At 43.1% G+C, this 25843-nt stretch overlaps 1 protein-coding gene across 5 annotated transcripts in view; it reads right to left on the bottom strand.

The window, feature by feature from the left end:
* Positions 1 to 24536, bottom strand: part of TOGARAM2 (TOG array regulator of axonemal microtubules 2) — a 57589-nt gene extending 33053 nt beyond the window's left edge. Inside the window, exons 1-3 of one of the 5 annotated variants that reach the window (XM_072035468.1) lie at positions 24425 to 24536; positions 713 to 829; positions 92 to 218 (exon numbers count right to left, since the gene is read on the bottom strand). In XM_072035468.1, coding sequence (XP_071891569.1) covers positions 92 to 119 — 28 coding nt within the window. In that variant the 5' untranslated portion in view covers positions 120 to 218; positions 713 to 829; positions 24425 to 24536. Of the gene's footprint in view, positions 1 to 91; positions 219 to 712; positions 830 to 1693; positions 1834 to 6438; positions 6729 to 7711; positions 7834 to 15554; positions 15748 to 24424 lie in introns of those variants that run through there. The other 4 variants (XM_038176320.2, XM_038176321.2, XM_072035467.1 and 1 more) reach the window with 4 other exon arrangements.
* Positions 24537 to 25843: the final 1307 nt, after the last annotated feature.

Raw genomic sequence — 25843 nt, 5'->3', positions numbered from 1 at the left:
CTCTGGGCCAAAGCTGCAGGAACAGGATTGCAACAAGCCCTGGCTGTAGTGCCAAAGGTGAAGGAGTCTTGTATCTGCTGTAGCCCTTTACCTGCTGTGAAATTATCTTCTGTTGCCATGGGGGGGATGACGGGCTCTGTCAAGGTGAGAGGCTACTTGTGCTGCCTGTCGCTGGGCCTGATGCAGCTGCCAGTGGGTTCCCTTGCAGCATCAGGAGCCTGCATGGAAAAATGACACTGCTAATGCAGGTGACAGCCATAGGACCCTGGCATTGCCCTGGCCACAAGGTTCATGGGTGGAACATAGTAGTGGAAACTGCTCAAGCCAGGTGGTGTTAGAATACCATAAGAATCCAATCAAGCTATGCATGTTTCACATTTTGCAGAAACATGTCCAGAAAGTCCAAATGTTGAAGGAAAATTGTTGGCTGGCATAACAGGGGAAGTGTAGCTCCACCCCAGCAGCTGCTGTCTCCATGGCTGGATGGGCACAACAGCCAAGACAAGTTTCTTACTGCACTCACTGCTGCTGGACCTGGCACAGCACATTGGAGCTGGTCCCACAGAACTTATCTCTGCTGCTGCAGCAGGAGCATAATTGCACATGTCTGATAACAAGGAACTGTTGTGTTAAAGTTGATATGCACCAATAACAAGCAAGAACAAAAAAAAAATGAGGTGTGGAATAGTTCCCCTTTTTAATACAAACATACCTGCATTTAAGGTGGGGTGCCTGGCCATCAATACTGCAGATTGGTTTGTAACCCCTGTCCAGCTTGATAAATGAAAGATGTCTCTGTCACTTTCCACCAGTGTACAGGATTTTTTTTCTGTAGAAAGGGAAGATAAGCTTTTATGACACATTCATGAGTAATTTTGAAGCACAACTCAAACCACAAGCCAAATACTTCTAAATCCGCCACCTGCTGGGAAAGGAAAGAGAAAAGCAGTTGAAACAATTGCTATTGTAGCTAAATTGTCTGCATTTTTAGCGTTGCTGAGCCATCTATAGCTGTTATGGCACCTCAGAAAGCCTGAGCCTATAATATGACATATTTAGGGATGCCAGCTATCCAGAAACTGTCTGCCATGCTCCCACCAGTGAATGTACAGCCCACAGGAGTAGTGGGACAGTGAAATGGTGTGAAGGACATATGAGAGTAAAAAAAAAAAAAGTTTATGCTTAGCTTTCCAGTTTAGTGCTATAACAAAATTTTTCATGACATTTTTCAGCTTCAGCCCCTGTGGTCTATTCCCTTACTGGTTTGGTCGCTTTCACTTCAAAACTCTGGATATTTCTTTTCATCTTCTGACAGAGGCTTCAGTCACCATACAAAGCTTTGACTTCTTTTAATGTATTGGCCTAAGAGAGTTTTTTGCAGAGCATACCTCAGGATAATAGGTCAGTATGGTAAATCAGCAATAGAACTCCTATAAATGTCAGTCGGAACAGAAGGATGCAAATGTGAATTGCTTTTGAAAATCCACTCATAGGTGTCTATAAAGCTCTGCAAAAAGAATGACTATCACATGGCAGCTAAATGCAGCCAGAAGAATCAGTCACATACAGCTCAATTAAACTCTTACAGAAGGAGAAGAAAAAGCAGGTACCTATTAATGTGTTCTGTGAGCTTAAAACAAATAACAAAGAATGCCTGTCCAAGTTTAGGCACCTTACCACCAACCAAGCTTACAATCAGGTTAAATGGTGTCCTCAAGCAAATGACAGTAGAACACGTTCATATTGCTGCAATGCTCTGTAGCTCCACACCCTGGCAAATTTTCTTGTAGTCTATAGGAAGCACTGGGTGTGCAGGATTCATCTTCTCCTGCCATTACTGAGAGAAACACAAAATGAGTTGGTGCCATTCCCTGTCCAGAGGAGAACAGTACAAGTGGTTCACTGCTTTGTGGGGGGAAAAAATATTAGAAAATGGCTTTCTGAAGAGGAAAAAAAGGGAACACAACTGCCTTTGAGCAGCTCCAGGCCCTGGTGATGTTTCATTAGACAGTAACTGCACATCTTGCCATTCTGATGGGCTAATCCGAAGGAAACACCCTCCGGGATGTTCAGCTTCTCTGGCTCATTAGCACCCAGTAAATGAAAATGGAGGTTGTTTAATACCATCGTTACTGTCTGCCCCAACTAACAAGCTATTTCTCTGGTGGGTTCCCAGTGCAACAAATATACAGTATCGCCACGTGAAACATGTCAATGCCAACACCAAAAACCCTACAGAGCACATCAGGATCAGAGCTGCTGGAGCCTGTATTTTAACAGCTGGAGGCTGGTTGTGTGGATTCAATGAAACTGATTACAGGATATTTTTTTTTTTAATTATCATTATTTTTGTCATTGAATTCCAGCTTATAGTACCGTAATGCAGCTGTAGTATGTTTTCACAGAGTAGAAAGTCATTGACCAGTTGAACTGAGCAATTCCCCCAAGCCTGTAGGAGAATGACAAGGCTGAGCTACAGATTGCACCTCCTCCTCCACTTCTTTAAGTTCTTGGTACCTCAAGTGTTCCCATCTCTTTCACCACAATGATCCAATCATTAACACTTGAGGTAACACATTCAAAATCTATTTTCTTTTACCATTGTGTTTACTGGCTTGAGGAGTTTTTGAATCCGTAAACTTGCTTCCTCAACCATTTACTGTGCATGGCAAGAAACACAAAGGAAATCATATTAGAAATTCCACATGCGACCCACATGATGCTCTTTTTATGAGTTCTGTCCTCGTCTCTTATTTGAAAGACCTTAAAGTTCACTGCCTCTATGAGAAGCTCATGTAATGGCTGCTTCTCAGAAAAACAGGGCTGCTCAGCCATGAAACAAGAGTGACCACATGCAGCAGCTCACCCAGGGCAGCAAACCAAGATCTGGGAATAAACACATCTGAATGCCAAACCTCATCAGCCCCTTCAAAAAGGGCTCAAACAAACCCTCATTACAGCTCTAATGATGCGTTTTGCTGGACACCACAGCTATTTGAGTACTGTACACAAGTGCATACTGAGCGCTGTGACGGTCCCCATTGGAGCTGTGGCCAAGGGCATTCATTCCCCAGTGGCAGGTGATTGATCACTCTGCAGGCTCCTGTGGCTGCTGGGCACAGCAGGACAATGAGAAGCCAAGTACACTGAAGCACCTTTGCTTTGAGCATAACCCTGCCTTGACCAAAAGCACTGAAAGGGTTCTTTCTCCTCCTATGGGTGCCCCTTGAACAGAACCCCAGACCTGCAAGGCCCTGAGCCCAGGCAGGGTTTTGCAGAACACCTCATGCAGAGGGGTCCCCACCACCATGGGCCTCCAGGTACTAGTGCTGTATGAACATAACTCAGCTGATAGCAGTACGGCTGTGGGGGCTGGCACCAGAAAAAATACACGACAGTCAGCTGCTTCTCCTTCCAAGAGCAGGACCTCACAGGGTGCATAGGATTTTTTCCACAAAGGACTCTGTGAAAGGCTCTGGATGCCCAGCGTTCAAGGCTTGGGTACAGAAGTCACAATCATCACTTTGAATGAACACACACTCAAAGTAAATCCAACCAGTGTCCCATGTCTCAAAACATTAATCCAGCAGTCTGACAGCTTACACATGCCCTGGGAGCTTTGCATTACTTTCTTGTGACAGTATTTTCCTTAGAAATATCAGACTTGTCTCCTCAGTTCCTTCCCCTCAGCTGCCCAAAGGAGAGATTTCTCCTACCCTGTGCTCCTGTGTGAAGGGCTTCTACAATACAGAATCATAGAATGATTAAGATTGGAAAAAATCTCCAAGATCAGCTGGTCCAACCATCCCCCTACCACCAATATTACCCACTTAACCACATCCCTAAGCGCCACATCTAACCTTTCCTTAAACACCCCCAGGCTCATAGTTTTCTCCTGGTGGGGCCTCACATACCGTTCCATGCATCTTTCATAAAGGCACAAAACAACTAGGAGTACTCTGACTACGGCAGAGTACTGCAAAAATCTGAGATAACTCTGAGTGAGCATCCTAAGGGCTCTGCATTGCTCCTGTGTAATCACCAGACAAGGAAATTCTCAGTGATCTGCAACAATTTCATTCAGCTGCATCATGGGATCTGAGTTAGGTATTGAAATTCTTCATTATGGGTAACAAGCATTGGGAGCACAAAGTGCAGGGCTGACATGCAAAAGCAGGAGCATCTCCTCTAATGAGATGAGATTAATTGCCCATTTTATTACTCTTGTATCTATTCTGCTTAGTCCTAGTGCTGTTCTTAGTGTTGTATGAACCTTGAAATACAACAGTTCCCAGCTCAGAATTTATTCTCTAGTCCTTTCAGCACCCCTGTGTCCTGTTCAGGGCCTAAGTCCACCATTCAAGTATCAATGAATTTTATTTTATTTTTTTTTAAGTCTCCATTCACCTAAGCTATCAGATATCACCTAACCCCATGGGCATTTAAATACCCAGAGAGGCCAAACCACACACTGATGCCTGCTAAGCATGGCTGCTGTCTTACCTCTGAGCTGCTGCTCAGAGCCCAACACCATTCTGCCCAGAGGAGCCAACCTGCAGGCAAGGCAGATAAATGCCATTTTTCTAGTACCTATCAGCTGGCAGCCTTGGGTGAGCTGGAGGCCACCAAGAGGTAAAGGAGTAATAGGATGGCCTTTATCCATCCTATACTGCAGCATAGAGGGATGCAGTGCATAAAGGAATGTGGACAAAAAAATGCTGCCAGATATGAGCATGCAACACAGCAGAGATGGCTGACCCAACCCTGCAATAGTCTGGCTTAATGACCTGACAGAAAACACCGCATCCCCAAGGCACCCCCACTTCTGAAGTCTGAAAGTGAACAAAGCCGAAGAACAGCATGAAAATTGTGCCAGAGCAGTACCAGCTCTGCTGCCAATTCACTGCCTGGCCTGCAAAAAATGTTAGGAGTCTATAAAGTTGACCTCTGCATGCCACAGATTTTGAACAAGTCAAGTTTAGTTTATTACAGGTCAATATCTCCAACTGAAAAATGAGAACAATGTTTGGAAATATTTGCAAAGCTCTCAGAGATCCTGGGGGTGACAAATACTACGCAAATGGGAGTGTGGTTACTGTTGTCATTAATGGCAGTGGTCACGGCAGCAGAGCCCCAGCTTGCTGAATTGAGAGGCATGAGGGAGCACAGACATTGCCAGAAAGAAAGGGAAAGAAAGAAAGAAGAAAAAAAAAAAAAAAAAAAAGTGAAACAAAGATTCTCTCCAGAGAGAGACAGAAGCAGAGGGAGAAAGTAACCTGCAAACACCTGTGATAATCAGCAGATAGCTCTTGAATCTCAATCCTTCAGAGAGTTTGGTTTGTCTTCCCTCTGCAGCTGTGGCAGGCTGGCATCTCCACACACCAAGAATTCAAAATGGATTTGACTGTGGATCTTCCCTCCTTGTTCTCCTACATCATTTCCAGATCCAATTTTCAGAGATTTGTACTTCTTATAATAAACCTCCCTGAAAACAGAGTCTATCCTGAAGGCAAGTTTGCTTGTCAGAGTGATATTGCTTTGGGACCAGGCACTTGTGTACCAGGCAGCCTGTAAGCTCACTAAGATTCTCTTTACTTGGAATAAAAAACAACAACACTTGTCCCACACATCATTTGGAGTGAGGTGCCAAGGTTAAACTTAGCGAAACACAGCAATTTAAACCACTGTCAAAAGCAGACTTGATTACCATCCTGCAGGGATGAACAGGCTCCTGGTGGAGCCACATAACCCTGACCTAAACCTCAGCAGCGGCTGATTGAGAAAGTTGGTTTGATTTAGATCTTCTTTGGGTCTACCTGGAAAACAGCAGCATGTGCCAGAGAAGGACCCAAAGTGCAGTTTTTGCTTTTTGACCCAGTCAGAGCAAGGTGAGTGTGAGCACGAGCTGAGCGGGGACCTGTCCTTTTCCCTGAGCACAGCAGCAAAGGGACCCGGGAGGCCAAGGGCAGTGCCTGAGCTGAGGTGGGAGCTCTTGCTCTGTTCCCATGGTGTGGCAGAGAAAACCCCCAGGTGCTCAGCATCTTCTGCCTGTCCTTATCTCTTCTCCTTCATCTGGCACCCCACTTCTGCTACACCTCTCAGGGGTGTCTGTCCTTTAAATGACACCCAAAATCTGGCACGCAGCTGGAGTCACCCAGCAGAAGAAACTTCCCTTGCGCTGTTGTAATATTTACTAAAACAATGTTTTGAAAGGGAAAAAAAAAAAAAAAAAAAAAAAAAGGAAGATTTAAAAAAAAAAAAAGTCATAAATGTAAATCTCTCTTGCAGAGTTTATTGCCTTCTGGGAAAGACACTTTCACCAAGCAACCTCCATCAGATCCCAGTAACAGCAGCCCCTCTGCACCACTCCTGCCAGCCCCAGTGGAGCACCACCTTGCTGACAAAGCAGCAGTGCCCAGGACAGGGCTGTTCACCAACCTCCTTCATATCACGCGTGTCCTTCACTTCGGAAACCTAGCTCCATGCTGTTAAGCTTGTAATCCCCTGTGAGGTAGAAGCCCTGCTGCAGGTCGAGTCCCACGAGGAAATGAGGATTTCTTGCTCTCCAGACCCTGTATTTCCCAAGCTGGAAGCAGGGACAGCCATTTGGCAAGCCGGCCCCCTTCTCCAGGACAGCAGGCTGCCCCGTCCAGGTGTACAGCTCCGCAAGCAAACAGTGTCACATACCAGAAATAAACAAGGCTGCATAGCAACCACTCCTCTGAAGAAATCCTGAGCGTGAGATGCGAGGAATATCTGCTGCCTGCTGGGCTGGCAGCCAGCTCCTCAGACGCTGCAGCAGGGAGCACCTCAGGGAGCTCAGCAGCACCCAAGCCTTCAGGCAGGGACAACCTCTGAGACGCAGCATGCTCCAAAGTCCCCCCACGCAGCTGCTGCATGAGAATCATCCTTTAAAGCTCTGCATGGTGCCCAGACAAATAGCAAAATGCATCTGATGGAAAGTTTTAAAAGGAAGGGAAAGTTTTTTTTTTCCCACACCCTTTTCTGCAGGATAAAGTATTTGATGACTTGCTGGCATGGTAAATTGCTTGGATAGGAGATGTGAGCTTGGAACCCCTCTCGTTTAGAGTGGTATAAATCCATACCAGTCCTACAGAAAGCATCCTACCAGGGCAAAATTAGCAAAAGAGGAGAACTAGTTCCTTCAGACTGGCTCTCTCTAATGCAGCACAGCCACACTTAATGCAATCTCCACTAACTGCTACCAAACAGGAGTTTTCCATCACTGCCATTGCAAACCTTCAAACCTCTCGGCTGTGCATAAATATGCAATGTAGAGCAGAAGCTATTTTTCTAATGAAAAATAATGGTTTTTTCAACATTTCTATGGCTAGTTTTGGAATCTTCCATAACAAAGTCACTGTTGGCTTTTTTTTTTTAAGATAAAAAAAAAAAAAAAAGAGAAATTTTGAGCAAAAGTGCAATGCTGTTCTCTATTAAAAATAAGGAACTACTGCTCAGTCTGTCTATACAATGACTTGAATGGAGTGTGTCCACAAAATAGGAGGAAAGGAATTCTCCAGGTTTTGATTCATGAGCCTTGTGCCCAATCTGCAAGCAAGCAGGGAAACGGAAAGAGTTTTTTAGCTGGAAAAATGTGCAGTAATTCAGCTCTTACAGGAAAACAAACAAAACCAAATATCCGCAAGAGTTAGCAATCATTTGTCAATAGTACAGGCAGCATACCCACCCTGTTGTGCTTTGGGGAGATGACGGGTGCCTCACTTGGTAAAAGCAGCAGCAAAGCCAAAGAGAAGCATCTTCCTGCCACTGCTGAGCCACCCCACCGGTACCAGCAACGTAGGAGTAAAGGATTCAGCCTTACAATGAGTCACCTTAAATCATGCGAGTCCCTCAGCTTCTCTGAGGCTGAGTAATCAGATACATGAGAAAATAACAACACTATATATTACGGAATGGCAGAAAATGAGCCAACCACAGCTATGGGTCTCCTGTTGTGACATTACCCGCATGAAACAGGAGAATTCTCTCCAAAGGCTTCTTCCCGTTCCTACAAACAAGAGGCAGAGGACTGCCCCCAGACTCAAGACCTTCAGAGATACCAGGAAAGCTCTGCCTTAGCTCTGTTGCAGGCTTCAGGCAAGATTTAATCTGCTACAGCTCCTTCTTGGAAACAAAGCAAAGAAGAAATGCTGCTTGTTCACCTTTCTCCATGTTTTCTTTTAGGACAATAAGCCCTGCAAGCCTGGGAATTGTCTCTTCCTACAACTGTGCATTACCTAACAGAGTAGACCCACCTGTCAGTTAGGGACAATACCACAAAATAGCAGTGGTACCAGCTCTTCAGAGGAGTTTCCTGATACAGCCTTCAGTCTGTTCCCTAGCGATGCTGAAAAGTGTGGCCCTCATCAAGTCACCAAAAATGTCAAAAGTAAGGCAAAGATGTCAGTCAGTCAGACTAAGACTGGCTGGGAGCTTCTAATGTCCAGTCTCTGGCCTTGAGTACTGCATGTAATCTTTTAATTTTGCTCCGTAATACCGGTGTTGATGGTTAGATTCGACCAATGAGCAGCCCGAAAACATAGACTCTTATCCTGAAAAACAGCAAGCCAAAGTTTTATTTTCTATTTCCTGAGAGGAAGAAAAATATTACAGCCATCATGGGAGAAAAGAATACCTTTCTGCTTTGAACATCGTGCCAGACCCATTTCATCTGGGGCAGCATCGCCCACATGGACACACTCTGATGCCACCTGCACACCCTGTAATGACACATCAGTGTGTTACACAGGGAAAGAGTAGTGTCCACTGGCACACAGGCACCCTGGAAATGCACCTGGTAACAGCTGGTCATGAACCTGGTCATAACACTGTCCCTCAAAACAGCCAAGGGATAAAACAAGCTACTAGATCAAACCCTCTGTCCCATCCATCCGTAGCAAACCAAAGCATTTCCACCAGTTCCCACCTGAAAGAAAACAAACCAAACATCCCTCGCAGTTGATTAATAAAATAACTTGACTTGAAGCCCCCTTTCTGTAGAAGTGAAGCATGGCCTCTCAATTTTAACAAATACATCTTGGACGTATTTGGTTAAACCTCTGTACTCTGTTTGACCAGCAGCCTGCTCCCAAGCTACATCTTCCTACAAGTAGCAGGCAGGAGTGTGAGGCTGAGCAGGGCTTTTTCTGCCATCTAGAGCAGATATAGAAATAATGCCATGTTCTGCAGCTGTAGTCAGAAATCTACTTATTTATTCCTCTTCGCATTTTTCCTTTCACATGGTGCACTTGCTTGGCAGCGTGATCCTTTGCAGCAGCCTCACAGCACGCATCCCGCTTCTTTTTTGCTCACCAGAACTTCTGCTGGGTTAGGAGCCCTTAGGCTTTCCCCATTGCAACCTCATTTGTGCATTGGGGATGGGCAATCAACACTGATTCAGCACCTGAGCTGGTGAGGGAAACAACCCAAGCCCCCGGCATTAATTAGCCCAGCAGACAGGTCAGAAGCCAGCAAGTTTATACAGGCCTTCTAGTTATACGACCTACAGCAGCAGAAGCAGGTTATTAATTTAGTACTGGAGGTGCCAACGAAGCTTTGCAAACTGGTAGGAAAGGCTGGAGTTTCACTAACAAATACAAGCTGTGCTCCAAATCCTCTTCCAATTATAAGGATCAATGCAAGCTGAAATACCAACATACAGAAAGGATGGCTGGGTATGAAGACTTTTTATTTTTAAAATAGTCATTTTTTGGTAATACTTCAGTCTTATAACTACATTGCAACTTCTCTCTGATGAACCCAAAGCAGTTTGTGCTCCCACAAGTGGCACTTAACTCTCTGAGGTGATTTAAGCAGTGTATAAATATATGGGGACACTGAGGCAGGCAACACCACTCCTAACTGCACTCATGGCCTTAGAGTAAATAAACTGCAGTGACACCAGCAAAATAAGGTTTCTCTTGATGCAGTGACAGCTGTCTGTGAATGGGTAACAACTGGGATCAGGGCATCTTGAGGAGAAAACGCTGAGACATTTTTTAAAAATGACTAAAACGAGGTAGGGTTTAAGGGCACTAGTCTCATTTACAGAGGTGCTATATTAAGAGCTGCCAACTAAGCTTTACCAGAGATTTATCCTGTGGGGATCAGGGACTTTCAAACTGATGGATAGAGTATCTTGGCTGCAGCTTGCCGAATATTTTTTAATGGAAAACAACAATTCCACAAAATTGATGTGATCTGTGAAAAAGTGTTTGTTTCAATTATTTCTATGGGGAAAAAATAAGTTTTAGAAATGAATGTTTGATATTTTCCTCAAATTCCTCAAACAAATAAAATGGAGATAAATTTATCTCTATTCTGAATAGCCTTAATTCTAAGCAGTGAAAACCTACCTTACCAAAGACACATTTCCAGACCAGACCTTGAGACACCCTCTGGTGATTCGAGGCACTGTACACACATCATGCTTTCCAACCTAATTCGTTTAGGATCATATGGTCCTAAATTAAGCCCACTCGGTTCCCTATGTTGCTAATCTAGTTAACTGCGTATTGGCTAATTGCAGGCTTTAACTCACCACCAAATGTAGCAACTCACCATCTGTTCATTCTGGCTACCCAAAAAGTCAGCAACCACGTGAAGTTGCACCTCATCGGGGGATGCAGAGAAACCAGCTGTCAGCAGCTGCGGTCTAGTACAAGTCTGCATGGCATTTGATTTATCATAATAAAATAGGTATTATATAACAGGGGAAAAAATGAAAAAAGGAACTCAGGACAGCCTTCACAAACAAAGTATAGGGGCAGAAGGACATAGGAAATAATAATAATAATAATAATAATAATAATAATAATAATAATAATAATAGTTCCCTATGATGCTGATTCTTTTGCAGCTATGTCAAAAGCAGGGCACACGAGCCAGACTGCTAATCACGCATATGCACATGCGCCTCTGATTTTCCTGAGGGTAAGACATTACTAAAAAGACCTCAGTCTTCTCCCCAAGCTTATGAGAATGTAGCATAAATCATTTTGAAAACTGAACCCAAATCCTGTAGTTTTCACCACATGGCTGGTTTACTGAGCTGAAGAGTCAGAGTATGGGCACCCATCTGTTGGAGGCAGACCTTGGCTGGTGCACCTTTAAGGAGGTGGGAAAAGTCCATTAGCTCCATTAATGTCACACCATGGACCTTTACTGCAGAGCAATGCACAGCACTAACTGCAGCCCTGCTATAGCTGTGCTGCTGCCTTAAAGTACAGCTGCAGTGCATGCAAGCCCCAGTAACTTGCTTTGGTGTGTTTTGGCAAGCTACTGTACTCACTGAGGCAGCTGAATAACATCAAAGCTGCACAAAAAAATAAATGCTTTTCCACAATGTCACATTAAAGCCTGAAAAGAACCAGAAATCAAACCCCATTGATGCAGAGTTCAGGCCTCGGACTTTAAAATCCTTCTGCTCCTACAGAAGGATTAGTTGTTTCTTTCCCAAGAGCCCTGTTTTCCCCCAGCACCATTCATCTGCCAAGCAGAAAATCTGCCTGACCAGTTTGGGGTGAAGGACTGAGGCTTCAGGACTGCATCTCTGATTTGGAGGCCTGTCAAAGATCACAAGCAGAGAATGCACAACCACAACATCTGTAAAACAACAGGTACATTCACTGGTAACAGAGGCGAAGAAGATGGAGATGAAGGTGTAAAACAGGTATACGTAGGAGCCCACGTTACATCCACACGTTTTACCAGCTGGCAGCCACCAAACCATTTTCAGGAAATGGGATCTGCTAACAGCTCTCAGTAATCCCCTGTAACACAGCACAGGTCAGAAAGCAGATGTTCCTGGGGGCACTTTATGAAAACTGACACAGAAAAGCATTGTTGTTTCTTTAAGTCTTATAAACAGCAGAGGTCCTAAAAACACTTTCAGCTTTCATCAATTCCTTGATAAGAGCCTGGCAGAGAATGTACTGTGAGATAGAGGATACCCAAATTTCCTAAAAGTCTTCCTAAGTCTTCCAGATCAGAGAACATCATCAAAATCAACACAGAGATGAGACAAACTGAGTCAAGATGAGAAAGGACTCAATTTCCTTGTTAATGGCTTTCCATTTAAATCCTCTAAAGCTCCAGAAATTATCTGCTTGAGCTCTATGGAAAGGAAAAATAGGCACAGGCTAGTAATTTTTCTCCAAAAATTACAAAAACTAAGAATTTACATACCAGAACAAAGTCATGGAGAAGACTGCTGTGGTAGATGAGTAAGTTCCCTTTTTCACCATCACTGTTTCAAACTCTGTGCCTACAGTGGAGAAAAAGTTTTCCATGGCTACTTTGAGTTTAATGTGCGTGAAAGGGATGGTAGCTTTTTGTTGTTTCTTTTTTGTAGCTGCTCTTGAAATAAAATTGTACAGGATGCAGTTCTATCTCCTTTACCCTTCACTGAGTTTGTTGGGGAAAAAAAAGAGAAGTAAAAATAAGAGGACTGAGTGTGACCCCACTAAAATCAAGCAGCCACTGTGCCCAGCCTATGGACATTTTGAGAAATGATTCCTCTTCCAGATCACATTATCCCTGTCAGTCCTGAGTGGAAAATGATTTCCAGTCACTAGCCTACAGCAGACAATAATAAAGGATGAAAAATAGCCAAGCTATCATTCATACTAGATGCCAGAAATGAAGTATGAGAGAATCTGGGGGGCTTAGCGCACTGGTGGGAAAGCCAAGGAGGAATGGGATCAGCCCCTGCCTGCTCCACGGTGGTGGCAGCGTGGTGGGAACAGCTCATTTAGCAGATGGCTTTTTTCATCAAGCTGGTAGCTGTGTACGGAGCCTTCAGTATGAACTGGAGTTTGGTCATGACATGAGGCAAACAATGAGTACATTGAAATGCCATAAATCCCATGTTGGCAGAGCTTGAAGCGATTCAAGACCCTGTGAAGCATTAGGCCTCATGACTGCACCTGAAGGCAGACTGGTAATCAAAAAATCAGTACATCTAGAAGAGACCATTTCAGTGCCAAAAAAATAAATAAATAAATAAATAAAAATAAATAAAATAAAAAAGGAGAACTTGGGAGCAGAAAGAAAAACTCACATGGAACTATGACTTGCATACAGGTGGCTGCTAACCAGCTTGTGGATTGCAAGCCCGCTGCTCCTCATAGCCCTGCAAATTACATCCCACAGAGCCTCACCAAGAACAAGGGTCAGCACCTCAACAGAGTTTGATTTTCCTTATCACATTCTCTCTGCATTCTGGCTGCAACAGCATCTTCTTTCGCTCACCTTTTTGATGTCCTTGCCTACATAAACTGAAAGCTTTTCAGGCAGAGACCAAAGAACCTTCCTGCAGGGTTTTCCTCAGGACAGTAAGAAGCACATACTTTGCCTCCACTGCATATTTTTCTCTAAAAAACTCCAAGCATTCAGCCATAGAAAACAAAGAATTGTGATAAACTAGCCAAGTAGGGCTACCCCTTCCTCGCACATGGAGAAACTGACACACAGAACTTGGGTTTCAGCCTTGGTGGTCACTGATTTCCCATCACTCAGTTCTGAGATACTTTGGAAACCACTATGATAGCTCCAGCTACTAGTGAAGAAAAGCTTTCTTCATACATCTTACACTGTGTCATTCAATTCCTCATCTGAGAGACAGTGATCATGTCATTTGTACCATTATCTTAAAGAAAAGCAAGGACTTCACCGTTTTTTTCTCCAAATATAAAAAACCATTGTCTAGTTAACATTTTCCGAGAGTTTAGTAAGGGTTCTTTTTTTGTTTGTTTGTTTTGCTTGTTTAAAATAAGACATGCTGCCTCCGAAGCAAATGAGATGACTGAGAAATGAGATTCTTAAATGGAATAAAATTTTTCTCTATTGTGGGGCATCTTATCACCGAGAGCATTTTTTAATGCCAAATTGGATGGGGTTTGAGCAGTTATTGAAAGACAGGGGAGGTGTGCACTGCTTGTACCTAGGAGCACTAAGCTAGGCATCCCAACAAGGATTTGTCCTTGAAATCTGAGTCTCAGAGAATGCTTAGTACTGTGACAGGCTCCTCTGGAGACTCAGGCATGTCCATCTTCCTCTCTGTAGCTGCTAAAGAGCTTTGAGTCTGTGGGGCAAACATTCACCATGAAATTATGATCATCCTGAGGACTGATTGAATGTGGCTGCTTGAGTTTTTTTATGGTGTTGTTGTTGGGTTTTAAACCATAGGAGCCACAGGAAACCATGAGAGGAGATGACAGTTTAGGTCTTATCTCATTCTCATCAGTGCTAATAGAAAAACCGTAATTGATTTTAATTGTCAGGGAAAAACCTTCAGCACACAGACTAAAACATGGAATGAAGCTTCTTCATGCAGTCTATTGTCTGTGCATTTTTTAAAGAAGCGATAAAAACCTTCATTATAAATATAATCTTCAATTAAAATATATTTTTTTCTCTTCAAACACACACTTAGGTTGTGATCTTTTATTTTCCACAAAACAGATTAAAAAAAAAAAAAAAAAAGATGATAACAGTTTTCAGTTGAATAGTAATAAAGATGTTTGAAAACATTTGACAAAGCCATACAACCATCTGAAACATAAACAGCTCTCATTTTTAATGTCTGCCTTCTTAAATTTCCAATAAACAAAACAAAAAAAAATGTGGCGGGGGGGATTTGGATAATATACATAGGACTTTTGTAAGAAGTCTAAAGTTTTAGAAACTTTCCAGTGAAACTAAACCTTAGAGAGGAAGTTCTCAGCTTTTATTTATTTATTAAAAAAAAAAAAACGTGCAAAGGTATGTCCAGAATGGCCCACTGGGATCTCACTGTTACCCAAAGAAGCCATAAGAAGAGCCCCACGGGAGCTGTGGAAGGGGCAGGGCTTGCACAAGACTTGTACATACTCCTGCAATCCAGGCTGGCACAGCATTCAGCAACGGAGCTTTGCCTGGGATAGAACAAAATGTGCCACTGTTTTGGCCACCAACAGGTAAACACAGAAGCTAGCTGCAGAGATGTAAAGTCCAATACACCGGGCATTTTAAGCAAATCTAGGCGTGTGCTGCAGTAAAACCATGGATGTGTTCCTTGGACAGACTCAGCCACCCACCTCACGCTGACCAAAAAGGCAACTGCTCCTCAGTTCAGCATCCAGCTGAGTGGTCTTCCCAGGGTGAAGGGAAATGCAGCACACCGTTTCTTTGAGAATCAGACCTATGAACTGCTTTTTCAGAGGTGGCAGAATTTTGCATACCAGCCCTAACACATAAAACTCATCTGCTAAAGATCTATTGGTACATCACCACAGGAGACAGAAGGAGCTAGCATGGATTGAACCTGTTTTTCCCGTGCATTTTGCTAGGAATAATAAAGGCTATTATAATCCTGCCTTACCAGGGGATCCTTTAAAAAAAAATTGTTGAAACTATGACTCAAGGAAACAATAATAAGTAAAATCTACTGCCATGCAGCTTGCCAAGGAGTTCAAGTTCCTTTGGCAAACAACGTTAATTGCAAAGCAAATAAAATGCTTGCTACAAGAATGACAATAAGGGAGACCTACCTTCATCTTTGTTCTTATTTACATGCTTCCATCAATACCCAGAGAAGTTTAACTCTGGGCTGAAGGACCTGGCACAGTGAAGTCCTCAGGTTTCAGCATTCCTCTGGCAATCCATCACCCCCCAACTTCTCCTCTGCTATTCAGTCCCAAGGCATTAAACTGTCACCACTCACTAAGAAATTGGACTTGAAGACACCTAAGCAGATTCATTAACGTATTAGGTAAATGCAATCTCATTGGCTCCTTTTTTTAGGCGTTTGGCAAGCAGTGTGCAAACAAACCTGGAGGATGAGGCTCTCAGGGGAGGGCAGGCACCTTGCCAGTGTTCTTGCTTAAATGGAGGGAAATAAAGCAGCAGCTCCTCGCAGCCGCACCAGAGTTCGCAACCTGCTGCTTTGCTTCAAGACAGCAAAAGACACAAGGTGGCATCGGCTGCCTCAGCCTTATGGATATGTGATGTACTTTCTGTATGTGCCATGTACATCACAACGCACAGGGCATTTCTACTTTAAAGGCAGCATTGTACTAGTCACGACCAAAACAAATCCCAATAGGCTATTTCTTGCATGTAGACTGACACAAGCCATCTCTAGATTAATCTTCAGGACTGCAGAGGGGTTATTTTCATTATCCATAACCAGGCAGTTGGTGGCTATGTAGCTGCACTGCCATATAGCCTTTATACCTCACATCCTACTAACACAGACTAAGCAATAAGGCCACCAAACCAACAAAACGGGAGGCATTTGCTGGTGTCAGGCATGTATCTACCCTGTTAATTCTGTCATGTCCCATAACACACACCAGCTGTCAGACTGTGAGACTTAGACATCTGCCCTTCCCAGAGATTCACATTTTGTCACTGATAAATATAACTATTGGCCTCTAATTTGTTAGAGTTACAATTTTGCAGTACACTTGAACACGTTATGATTGGCATATGTTTGACTTGTGCAGGCAATTGGTCCATAGCACTTCCACCCCAGGCTATGAGCTCATTAGACTTCATTAATTAGGCAGAACTAGACTCGAAAGATGCTTGGAGGAGAATCTTAAAGTGCATCAGGAAGTAGGATGAAGGATGAGCAATTCAGTAAGAAACATTATTCTAGGAAACACTACTATGCCAAAAATTAGATAACACATTTTGTACATGACTGCAAATCTTGACATCTTTTGGGAAGAGAAAGCAGTAAATCCAAACAAATATGCTCTATACATTAAGTATTCCTATACCTAAGTATTTTACATTACCTCATCTAGGCATTGCACATCACATACCACTTTTCCAGGAAAAGGCTACCTATGGTTGCCTCACTTTCCTTCAGTGGCAAGCAGAGTTCGGAAATGTATTGATCATTTCCTCATTTTGTTTATAAAAATCTTTCTGATTATTTCTCTCAATACCTATTTAATATTACTGATTACTATTTAAATAGAGGAGACATTTTGGCAAAGTTTTAACTTAGCTGCTGGTTCAGGTAATGGCTGATTGAGCTCTCAAGTCTTACAGCAAAACTACATATATTGACACATTTTCTTTGTCTATAAAAGCAAGATTTGCTTTAAATGCTTGTGTACAAATTAGCTGACAAATAGTTAATTTTGCTAACTACAAACCAATACTGATTTTCACATAGAAATTGATTATTAGCAAATATTTTCCAAATTCCTCACAGAAAAAATATTCAGATGAGTGAACAATTCAGATGAGAGAACAGACGAGTTCTTGCAATAATTCACCACACTGCTGCCTTTGCATTCATGTGAAAGTGGGCACCCAAGTTATATGGCATTGTTTCTGCTTCTTTGGTAAACAAAATAGGGAAAGAAAAAAAAAAAAAAAAAAAAAAAAGGAAAGAAAGAAAATGAACCCTGAATTACAACTACATCTCAGTTTGAGTTTTCAGAAAGCAATTGTCTGTTCCAAAATTCTTGAATCTTTGTGATTTCTGAACATAGCAGTTCAGGCAAAGAACTCCTGCAATGATTACAACACAGCTCTTCCCCAATGATATCACGAGATCATGTATTTCACTCCCATTTTTAAAAAGAGTAGAAAGAAGGACTTGTTGAAAGAGGTTCAACAAGCTGAAGTGCAAGGTTCTGCACCTGGGTCAGGGCAAACCCAGACATGAGTACAGGCTGGGAGAACTCATTGAGAGCAGCCCTGCAGAGAGAGACTTGGGGGTTCTGGTGGACAAAAAGCTCGATGTGAGCCAACAGTGTGTGCTTGCAGCCCTGAAGGCCAACTGTGTCCTAGGCTGCATCAACAGAGACATGGCAAGCAGGTCAAGAGGTGATTGTCCCCCTCTGCTCTGCCCTTGTGAGGCCCCACTTAGAGTGCTGTGTCCAGGTCTAGGGCCCCCAGCACAAGGAGGATGTGGGGCTGTTAGAGAGGGTCCAGAGGAGGGCCATAAAGATGACCTGGGGCTGTTCAACCTAAAGAAGAGAAGGTTCCAGGCTAATCTTGCTGTGGTTTTTCAGTACTTAAAGAGGACTTATGAAAAAGATGGAGACTGACTCTTTGCTCAGTTAGATAATGACAGGATGAGGGAGAATGATTTTGAAATAAAAGAGGGGAGATTTAGATTATGAGGAAATTCTTCACTGGGTAGTGAGGCACTGGAACAGGTTGCTCAGAGAGGTTGTGGATGCCCCATCCCTGGAGGTGTTCAAGACCAGGTTAGATGAGGCCCTGAGCAACCTGATCTAGTTGGTGGTATCCCTGACTATGGCAGGGGGATTGGAACTAGATAGTTTTTAATTCTAAGATTCTATGATATGAAAAAACATAAGCCAACGTTTCTTTGAACCGTTCAGCCTGCTCTATGACTATATGACTAATCCACTGTATTTTGGTGAAGGGAGTGAGAGAAAAGGAAGTACTACCATGCTGCATTGCCTGTTCATCACAAAGTCTTTCCAACATATTTAATGTACTGTCAAAGTCTCCTCACTAACAACTGCAAAGCATTCAGATTCTTACATGGCACTAAATAGTTAAATATATTTCCACACAGTCTCCTACTTCCTTTTTTCAAATAGGAGTCAATGTCTTACCCTGCTTCACATCTGGCCATCACTTCATTTTTATTTTTTTTTTTTAATCTGTGTAAATAAGAGCTTATATAATGTTGATTTAAGGAGAGTCTGCAGTCTGGATGATTCCACTGAGAGCGAGACAGAAGAGCCTCAACAGGTCAGGGTTGTGTTCATTTGCAGTTTTCTTCGAGTATCTGAATTTTCAAGGAGGGGATTACACCTGAACAGAGGTGTGACTGAAAACCACATCCCTTGGGGATCTTGATTTCTTATTTAACTTACAGATTTACAAATGGCTCACAGAAGGCACTATGAAGCATAGATTACACCTGGGTTTATGTCCTCCATTAGGATGAAATACTGTCTCTGCTCACTGCAGGGCTCTTGTGCCTTTCTCTAAAATATCAAGTCTGGGACTGTCAGAGATGGGATTCTGAACAAAACAGTTTACCTAAGCCCAATCCAGTCTGTCAATCCACATATTCATGATTAAGCACCCCTCATCTCTGGCCTCTGCGAAGTGCGAAATTAATTAGCTGCAGATTTATTCCTTTTACAAACCTCTGTCTGATTTCCAACTAGCTGATTTCACATGCATTTGCAGCCACATAATCAGTAGCTTATTTATAAATACCTCCTCCAGCTTTGCAGACAATACCAACAGGTAATAATAACAACTCCAAAAACAGGTACACGCTCTAACATCAGAAGTGAGGGAACATGCATTCATGTTTGAACTATAATTAGCAAAGCAAATCATATGAAGACAAACTCAGTAATACATGACCAGGTTGTTTCTGGGTACTCAGCAAAGGTTTGTGGGTTCAGCATACAAACACCAAGCTCCTTGCAGAGGCTATTTGAGGACTGATTGGAAAAGGAGGAATGAGCAGGAAACTAGAGTCACATAAGGGATAAGGACAACCATTGAGGAGGCTGTTTCTTATTTTTCAGTCAGATATCGGACCTGAGACCTTCAGCTCCAGATCTCAGTAAAGCTTTTTCAAAAATTGTGCACCTATACCCCAAACCAGCCACAGGAACAGGTCTTTTCCTATATGGGAAACAGAAAAAGCAGTGTACAGACGACATACACCACCCTCCTCCACAGACTGGGACCTGCTGCACTGTGTACATGAGGTGCCCGATGGATTTCTTGACACCAGCAGTCCAAAACAAGGCTGGAAACTCTCTGAAGATCAGACAAAGCAAAACTGAACCAGTTAATGAATTTTGCCAAGAAACTAAACACTTGTTTAGCATATACTCCTGGGGGACATAACAGGAACCTATGAGGAGGCATTGGCAGGGGGCTGCTGCAGGGCCACCCCTGTGAGGTGAGGCCGGGCCTGCCCTGTGCTGGACACAGCTGGCTCCAGATGGCTCCAATAGCCCCATCCCAGGGCACAACTGAGACCCTCATCCATGCCGATGGAGCCTCTGTGAAAACTGCGTAAGGGTTAAACTCTGCACCACAGTGAGGGAAGAAGTGTGAGAAACAGCCTTGTGAGCACCAAGGTGAGACAAGGAGGAAGGGGATGAGGCACGAGGGCAGAGATTCCCCTGCAGAGCCAGTATTTTCCTGCAGACCACAGAGACGAGACCATGGTGGAGGAGACTGAGTTTTTCCTGAAACTGTGGCCCATGGAGGAGCAGGTTTATCCATTGGTACAGAGATTGCAGCCCTTGCAAATAACCCACAGTGGAGCAGGAGAAAACTATTCCCATTCCCCAAGGCCACTCAGTGGGTGGTCAGGAATGAAGCTCAGTCTGAGAAAAAAAAGCAGGATAGGGAGGGACGTGTTTTAATTTTGCCTTTGTTTTTCACCATCCAAATCTCTTTCAACTAGCACTAAATTAAATTCATTTTCCCCAAATCAGGTCTGTTTTTCCCACAATGGTAAATGGTGAATGAGGGACACCAAAACTCCACTCTAGATGCTACAAGATAGTTCAGACACAAAGGCAATCATTACTTACATAAAACACTATGATAACTCCTAGAGGCCCACTTTGGCGAGATCTTGGAAGCAAGGGAAGATATCTGCAGCTGTTTAAAGACTTTTCCTTGCTTGCTGTATTCATGTTTCTAAAAGGAGATTACAGGGCTACACTTGAGTACTTCCCCAGAGGCACACATCAGAGTTGTGCTTGCACAGTTGCTCAGTATTGTTTCCCCCACATCTCTAATGAATGAGGATTTCTTGCACATACACACACTTCCCTTATGCTGTCAGCCTTTTCTCATTTCACATACTGAGCAGGAACTGATCCCTATGGAACCGTACTTTAAACCGTGTTAGACTACAGAAATGCAAAACATTGAAGTTGAGATAACTGGAGCAACTGCAACTGAGACCCCCCCATCCTTCCCTGTCTTCAAGATAGTACAGCACTATCATACAGCATTAAATGTTGTTTTTTAAATGACACTGTTTATTTGGCTCTAGCAACTGAGAAAGGATTACAAAATGGAGGACTGACAAATAGAGGGATGACAAGAGGAACAAGAGCAGACACTCATAGGAGGTGCTAATCCTACAACTGAAAGAGTCGAGCTAACTGGGGAGGTTAATGGAGGGAAGATTTGTACAGGAGAATCTACTCTAATCTTTCAGCAGCTATAATGCGATGACACTTGGAGCTCCATTCAGCAAACACTATTTTTGATGTTCAGAGCGTTTCTTATCAGATGCAATTAAGGCTGTAATCTTCAGTCCTCAGGAGAAAATAAATCTTTGGCCTCAAACTTACATGAGATCACCTTGCCTAATCAGTCATTTCCTCTCCTGAGCATTACAGTGACATCAGCTCCTGTACCTGGGCTCAACGTTGCATACTGAACTCCTTTCAGCAGTTCATTCACTATCAGAGGCCTCAGCATATGATGCCTGCAACTCACATAGGTCTCCAGGGCCTCAGCTACTCTCTCCACCAGTTTCTCCTCTCCTCCCAGTACACGTCAGTGATGTACCAGCATCAGACTCTCAAAAAGTCAGCTTCTGCAATATATTCAACCACATAGTTCAGTCTAGAGCAGAAATTTCGACAGCGCAAACGTCACACTCAGCTATCACTGCCTTCAAGAGATCTGTGAAAGGATCAAGGAGAAAATGCAGCCTTTACAGAGGAACTAATAAAGGCACTTAGATTTTTTTTTTTTTTTTTTTAGTCATCCCCTGAGGAATATAACTTCCCAGAAATACAGCTACCCCTGTCCCAACCTCAGCATTTCACTCTGATCATCTCCCCTTTTCATCCTAGTAATTACCAATCTGGAAAGAACTGAGCGTTGACAACAAAGCAACACCACCAGGTTTTAGGACTGGCATGCCAGCCAACAAGAAACAGGGAGTTGCTGTTTCAGGCCACCTGCATATTCAGCCTGTTCACAGGGTAAATAAGGCTTGGTACTCTAGGTGCTTTTTGAAGCCAAGGGAACACTTAAGTGAATCAAATGAACGCAGAGATTCTGTGCACACCATCAGAACTTCATGCACCAGAGAAACGCATTTAGTTGGGTACACAGACCATGCTTGTTTAACCTTTTCTGCATATATCGTCTCAGAATGAGTCAGTTGGCATCCTTTATGGTCCCTGAGTGCACTTAAGTTCTGAATATCTCCTAAAGTGCTATTACTACACTTAAAAAATCATCACCAGTTCTTGCTCTGACATTCCTGCATTTTAAGAACATTACAACAACTTTCCCCACAGAGTAGAAAGGCATGTTGTGCAAATCAAGGAGCTAAAAGTCACACCCAAGGGAGCACACACCAAGGATGGACCACAAAGGCCTGGGGACGGGTTCCAGCCAGCACAGACACAGGTGGAGCACCCAGCATGTTTTTATTACCTGTTTTCTCCACCATTTTGCAAAGCAGTCAGCAGTCTGGAGCTGAGGACTGAAATGTAACAAGAGAAATATGCCTTTATGATTACTGTGTCTCTTCTAAGTTCCCAAAACTTCACCTGAAACACTCTGAAGAGCGTGTGTTAGGTGTTCCTGCCTGGCCCAGCAGGAGACACAACAGGACATTTGGTCCCCTTCCCAAAATAGTTCAGAGTACAGCACTGTTATTGAAACATACATTTTTAAATGCGGGACTATGACTAGTCCCGGGAGCAACACTGCTTCCCACAGCAATGCTGAACAACATGAAGAACTTAGAGGGTCTCATCTGGCGAGCAGCTCTGAAGTAGATTACTTGCACTGCAGCCTGCTGCAGTACCCCTCAGCAGCTCTCCTTGCCAAGACTGAGCTAGAGGGGAAAAAAAAACAGATTTACATCTGGATAAATTTGGAAAAATTGAATAAATTATTCAATGTGAGTAATTTTGAATAATAAAAGGAGCCAATGTAATTGTGAATTGTTTTGAGTATCTAGAGGAGATTAAACAAAAAGATTAAAGTCAGATTAAAACCAACCAATACCAAACAAGAAGCCAGAAGTTCTGTTAGGATATTAAAATAAAATGTTTCAGCCTCTCCCTGTTCCCCCCCCCAAAAAAAAAAAAAAAAAAAAAAAAATCTACTTTTCCCCTCAACTCTCCCATCACTTTATTATTCACATTGCCCTCCACCATTTTTTGTGCATCAAATTATCGGTCTGCAAATAACTCCCATTTTTCTTCTGCAAATGTACCGTTACCAAGTTACATTGCAATCTCACTTCAAGCTTCCAGGAAGTCAAAGTGTTCAAGACACCATTTCTAAACTAAGAGCAACCTTATATCCATAACAATGTAGACTTCTCCTAAAAATCAATCAGACCAAAAAGAGATCACCTATGAGCAGCAATGACTTGCATGCTTCAAAGTCATGATGCAGAGACAAGGATGGCTTCAGCCAGGACACAGAAGGGGGATGTTGGTCATCCCACCAGCGTGTACAGGGAGGTTTCCTACTTACAGCATTTTGGAAGCACCAGGAATGCTGTTCTATTCAGACTTTAATTGTATAAAAAGGCCAACACTAATTTCTTGCCAGTCTTCTACACCTTCAGCACTTCACGCATCAGGCTAGTTTCTCTCCACTCTGGCAGATTGCTTTTGGAAGAGACAAGGATGTACAGCCAAAGCCTCCTGAGTGTTCAGAAGCACGCTGGGTACTGAGCAGAAGGTAGACCACAGGCTGACCAAGGAATTCTATTTCTTGTGCTTTTACAACTCCCTTTACAAAGGGAGTCTTCTTTGGAACAGACAGAAATTTATTTCTCTGTTGAGAGAAAAATTCTTCCTATAAACATGAAAATATTTCACTGGAATCAAGGAGACAGTAGGAAATGAATTGTCACTTTGAAGCTCCTTTCTTACAGAGGTAAAAACATACAGTTTGAAGCATCCAACAGAGTTCATATTTTCCGTAACAGCCTTCTCTTCATCCCATTAGTTTCTTTCACTTAAATGTATCCCTTTCCCAAATCTTTAATCACATCTGCAATGTCTATGTCAGCCATACCCCTTGCTTTGAGGAGCCTGAACGCAAGATTAAGCTTCAGAGAACTGCAAGTTCAGACAGGACCCAAGCCTATGAATGCCTGAAGGCAGTCAGCTGGAGCAGCAACTGCAAATACCCGCGTTCCCCTGAGTTCACACCACGAGATTTTCTCCCTTGCAGAAATCTCTGAAACAACACAGCACAACTTGAGCAAAAGCAGATTCTGCCAATCTTTGCTGTCAAATCCCCTTCCCAGAAAACCCAGGTTCAGCTGGTGGCAGAAAACATTTGGTCTGATTACAGGAGCTTCCAACTTGAGATAGCCGAAAGGGTCATTGGTTCCTGTACCAGGCATTTTGCATGGCATCATTTCCATCTGACTTACCTCTACACCAGTTCTGGGGAAGTTGTCACAAATGGTCTCACCCGACTGAGAGTGGGAAGATTTTTAATAGTTTCATTGATGTGGACATGAAAAAGATTCTTGTTGATGTCAGTTTCCCGCAGCAACTGTTGCCATGGTTATAAATCATTTATTGCCCCCCATTGGCCAACAGCTGAATATAAAGAATGGGTTTACTATGTGCAGGCGAGCATGACAAACACACAGACCTGCTCCTCCTGGAATGTGCCACCAGGCAGCAAAATACTGTTGTTTTATTGCAGGACCTATGGGAAGACTGTAAAATAACCACCAGACAAGTCAGTTGGTGAAAGCAAACAGTCCTCCAATTCAGCTGCAGAGATTAAGGAGTCCTGAGCTTGTATGTGCAGTAACTATCATGGGAGGAGTCTAGAGACAAACCGTTCTGCCAAGCCCCCATAGACCTGGAAAGATTTTTTCTTAAGAAGAAAATGCACCACTAATTCCTTAAGATATGCCTAAATAACTGATAGTGCTCATTCCTGAGCCAAGGTATTTGAAATAACCTAGTTAAGCCCATCTCTGTGATTAGAAAAGCTTTGGATAGGCTCCAGGTCTGGCCATGACTTCACCTCCCCTCTTCGACAAAGTGAGATTCACTCACACAAATCTTGTTTCTCTCTCATACCTCCTTGCTGAACAGTGTCATATCTTGCTGCCAAAACAGAAGCACAGGGAAGCACACTTGGACTTTTCCTTAGGCTCTCTTCCAAGCAGGATTTTCTTAATTGTCTTGATTTTACAAGGAATGGGTATACAATACCTCTGATCTAAAAATCTAAACTTTCCCAAGTCGGAAGAGACCCATCATTGAGTCCAACTCCTGACACCACACAGGTCTACCCAAAAATTCAGACCATGAAATCAGATTAAACCAGATTAAAATCAAACCATGATAATATCAGATTAAATGCTGAAATATTTAGCAAGAGAGGCATCAAGCATCATTTGCACAAAGCCCTGGTGCAACAAAGTTCCTCTGGAAGCAGGCCATAACACGAAATGAGAAGGTGAGCGACACTGTTATACAGCAGGACCTATTTAGCAACCATAAAATGATGCCATCATCGAAGGCATTAATTCACAGATTGCTCTTGCTGCCTGGAAAAGCAAGGTATTTTTGTGAAGCTGTTGTGACACCCCCTGGTCATTCGTGGTATTGCTCCTTATCACATTCGAAGTGCCTTTACTACAATCACCTGGAAAAAAGGCTACCATCACATAAAAAGCCACAAAGGAAAAAATCCCTCAGGTTGTGCAGGGGTGTCTGGACTAACATTAACTAGACACCTATAAATGGAACAATACAATTTTGGTATATAAAAACAAAAAGTACACCTCAGAGTTTACACTGTGTTTAACAAGCGAGGTTTGCTCTGG

The sequence above is a fragment of the Anas platyrhynchos genome, chromosome 3 (assembly GCF_047663525.1).
Source record: "Anas platyrhynchos isolate ZD024472 breed Pekin duck chromosome 3, IASCAAS_PekinDuck_T2T, whole genome shotgun sequence".
Taxonomy (NCBI): domain Eukaryota; kingdom Metazoa; phylum Chordata; class Aves; order Anseriformes; family Anatidae; genus Anas; species Anas platyrhynchos.
The sequence above is the reverse complement of the archived record's forward strand: the minus strand, read 5'-3'. Positions and strand labels throughout refer to the sequence as shown.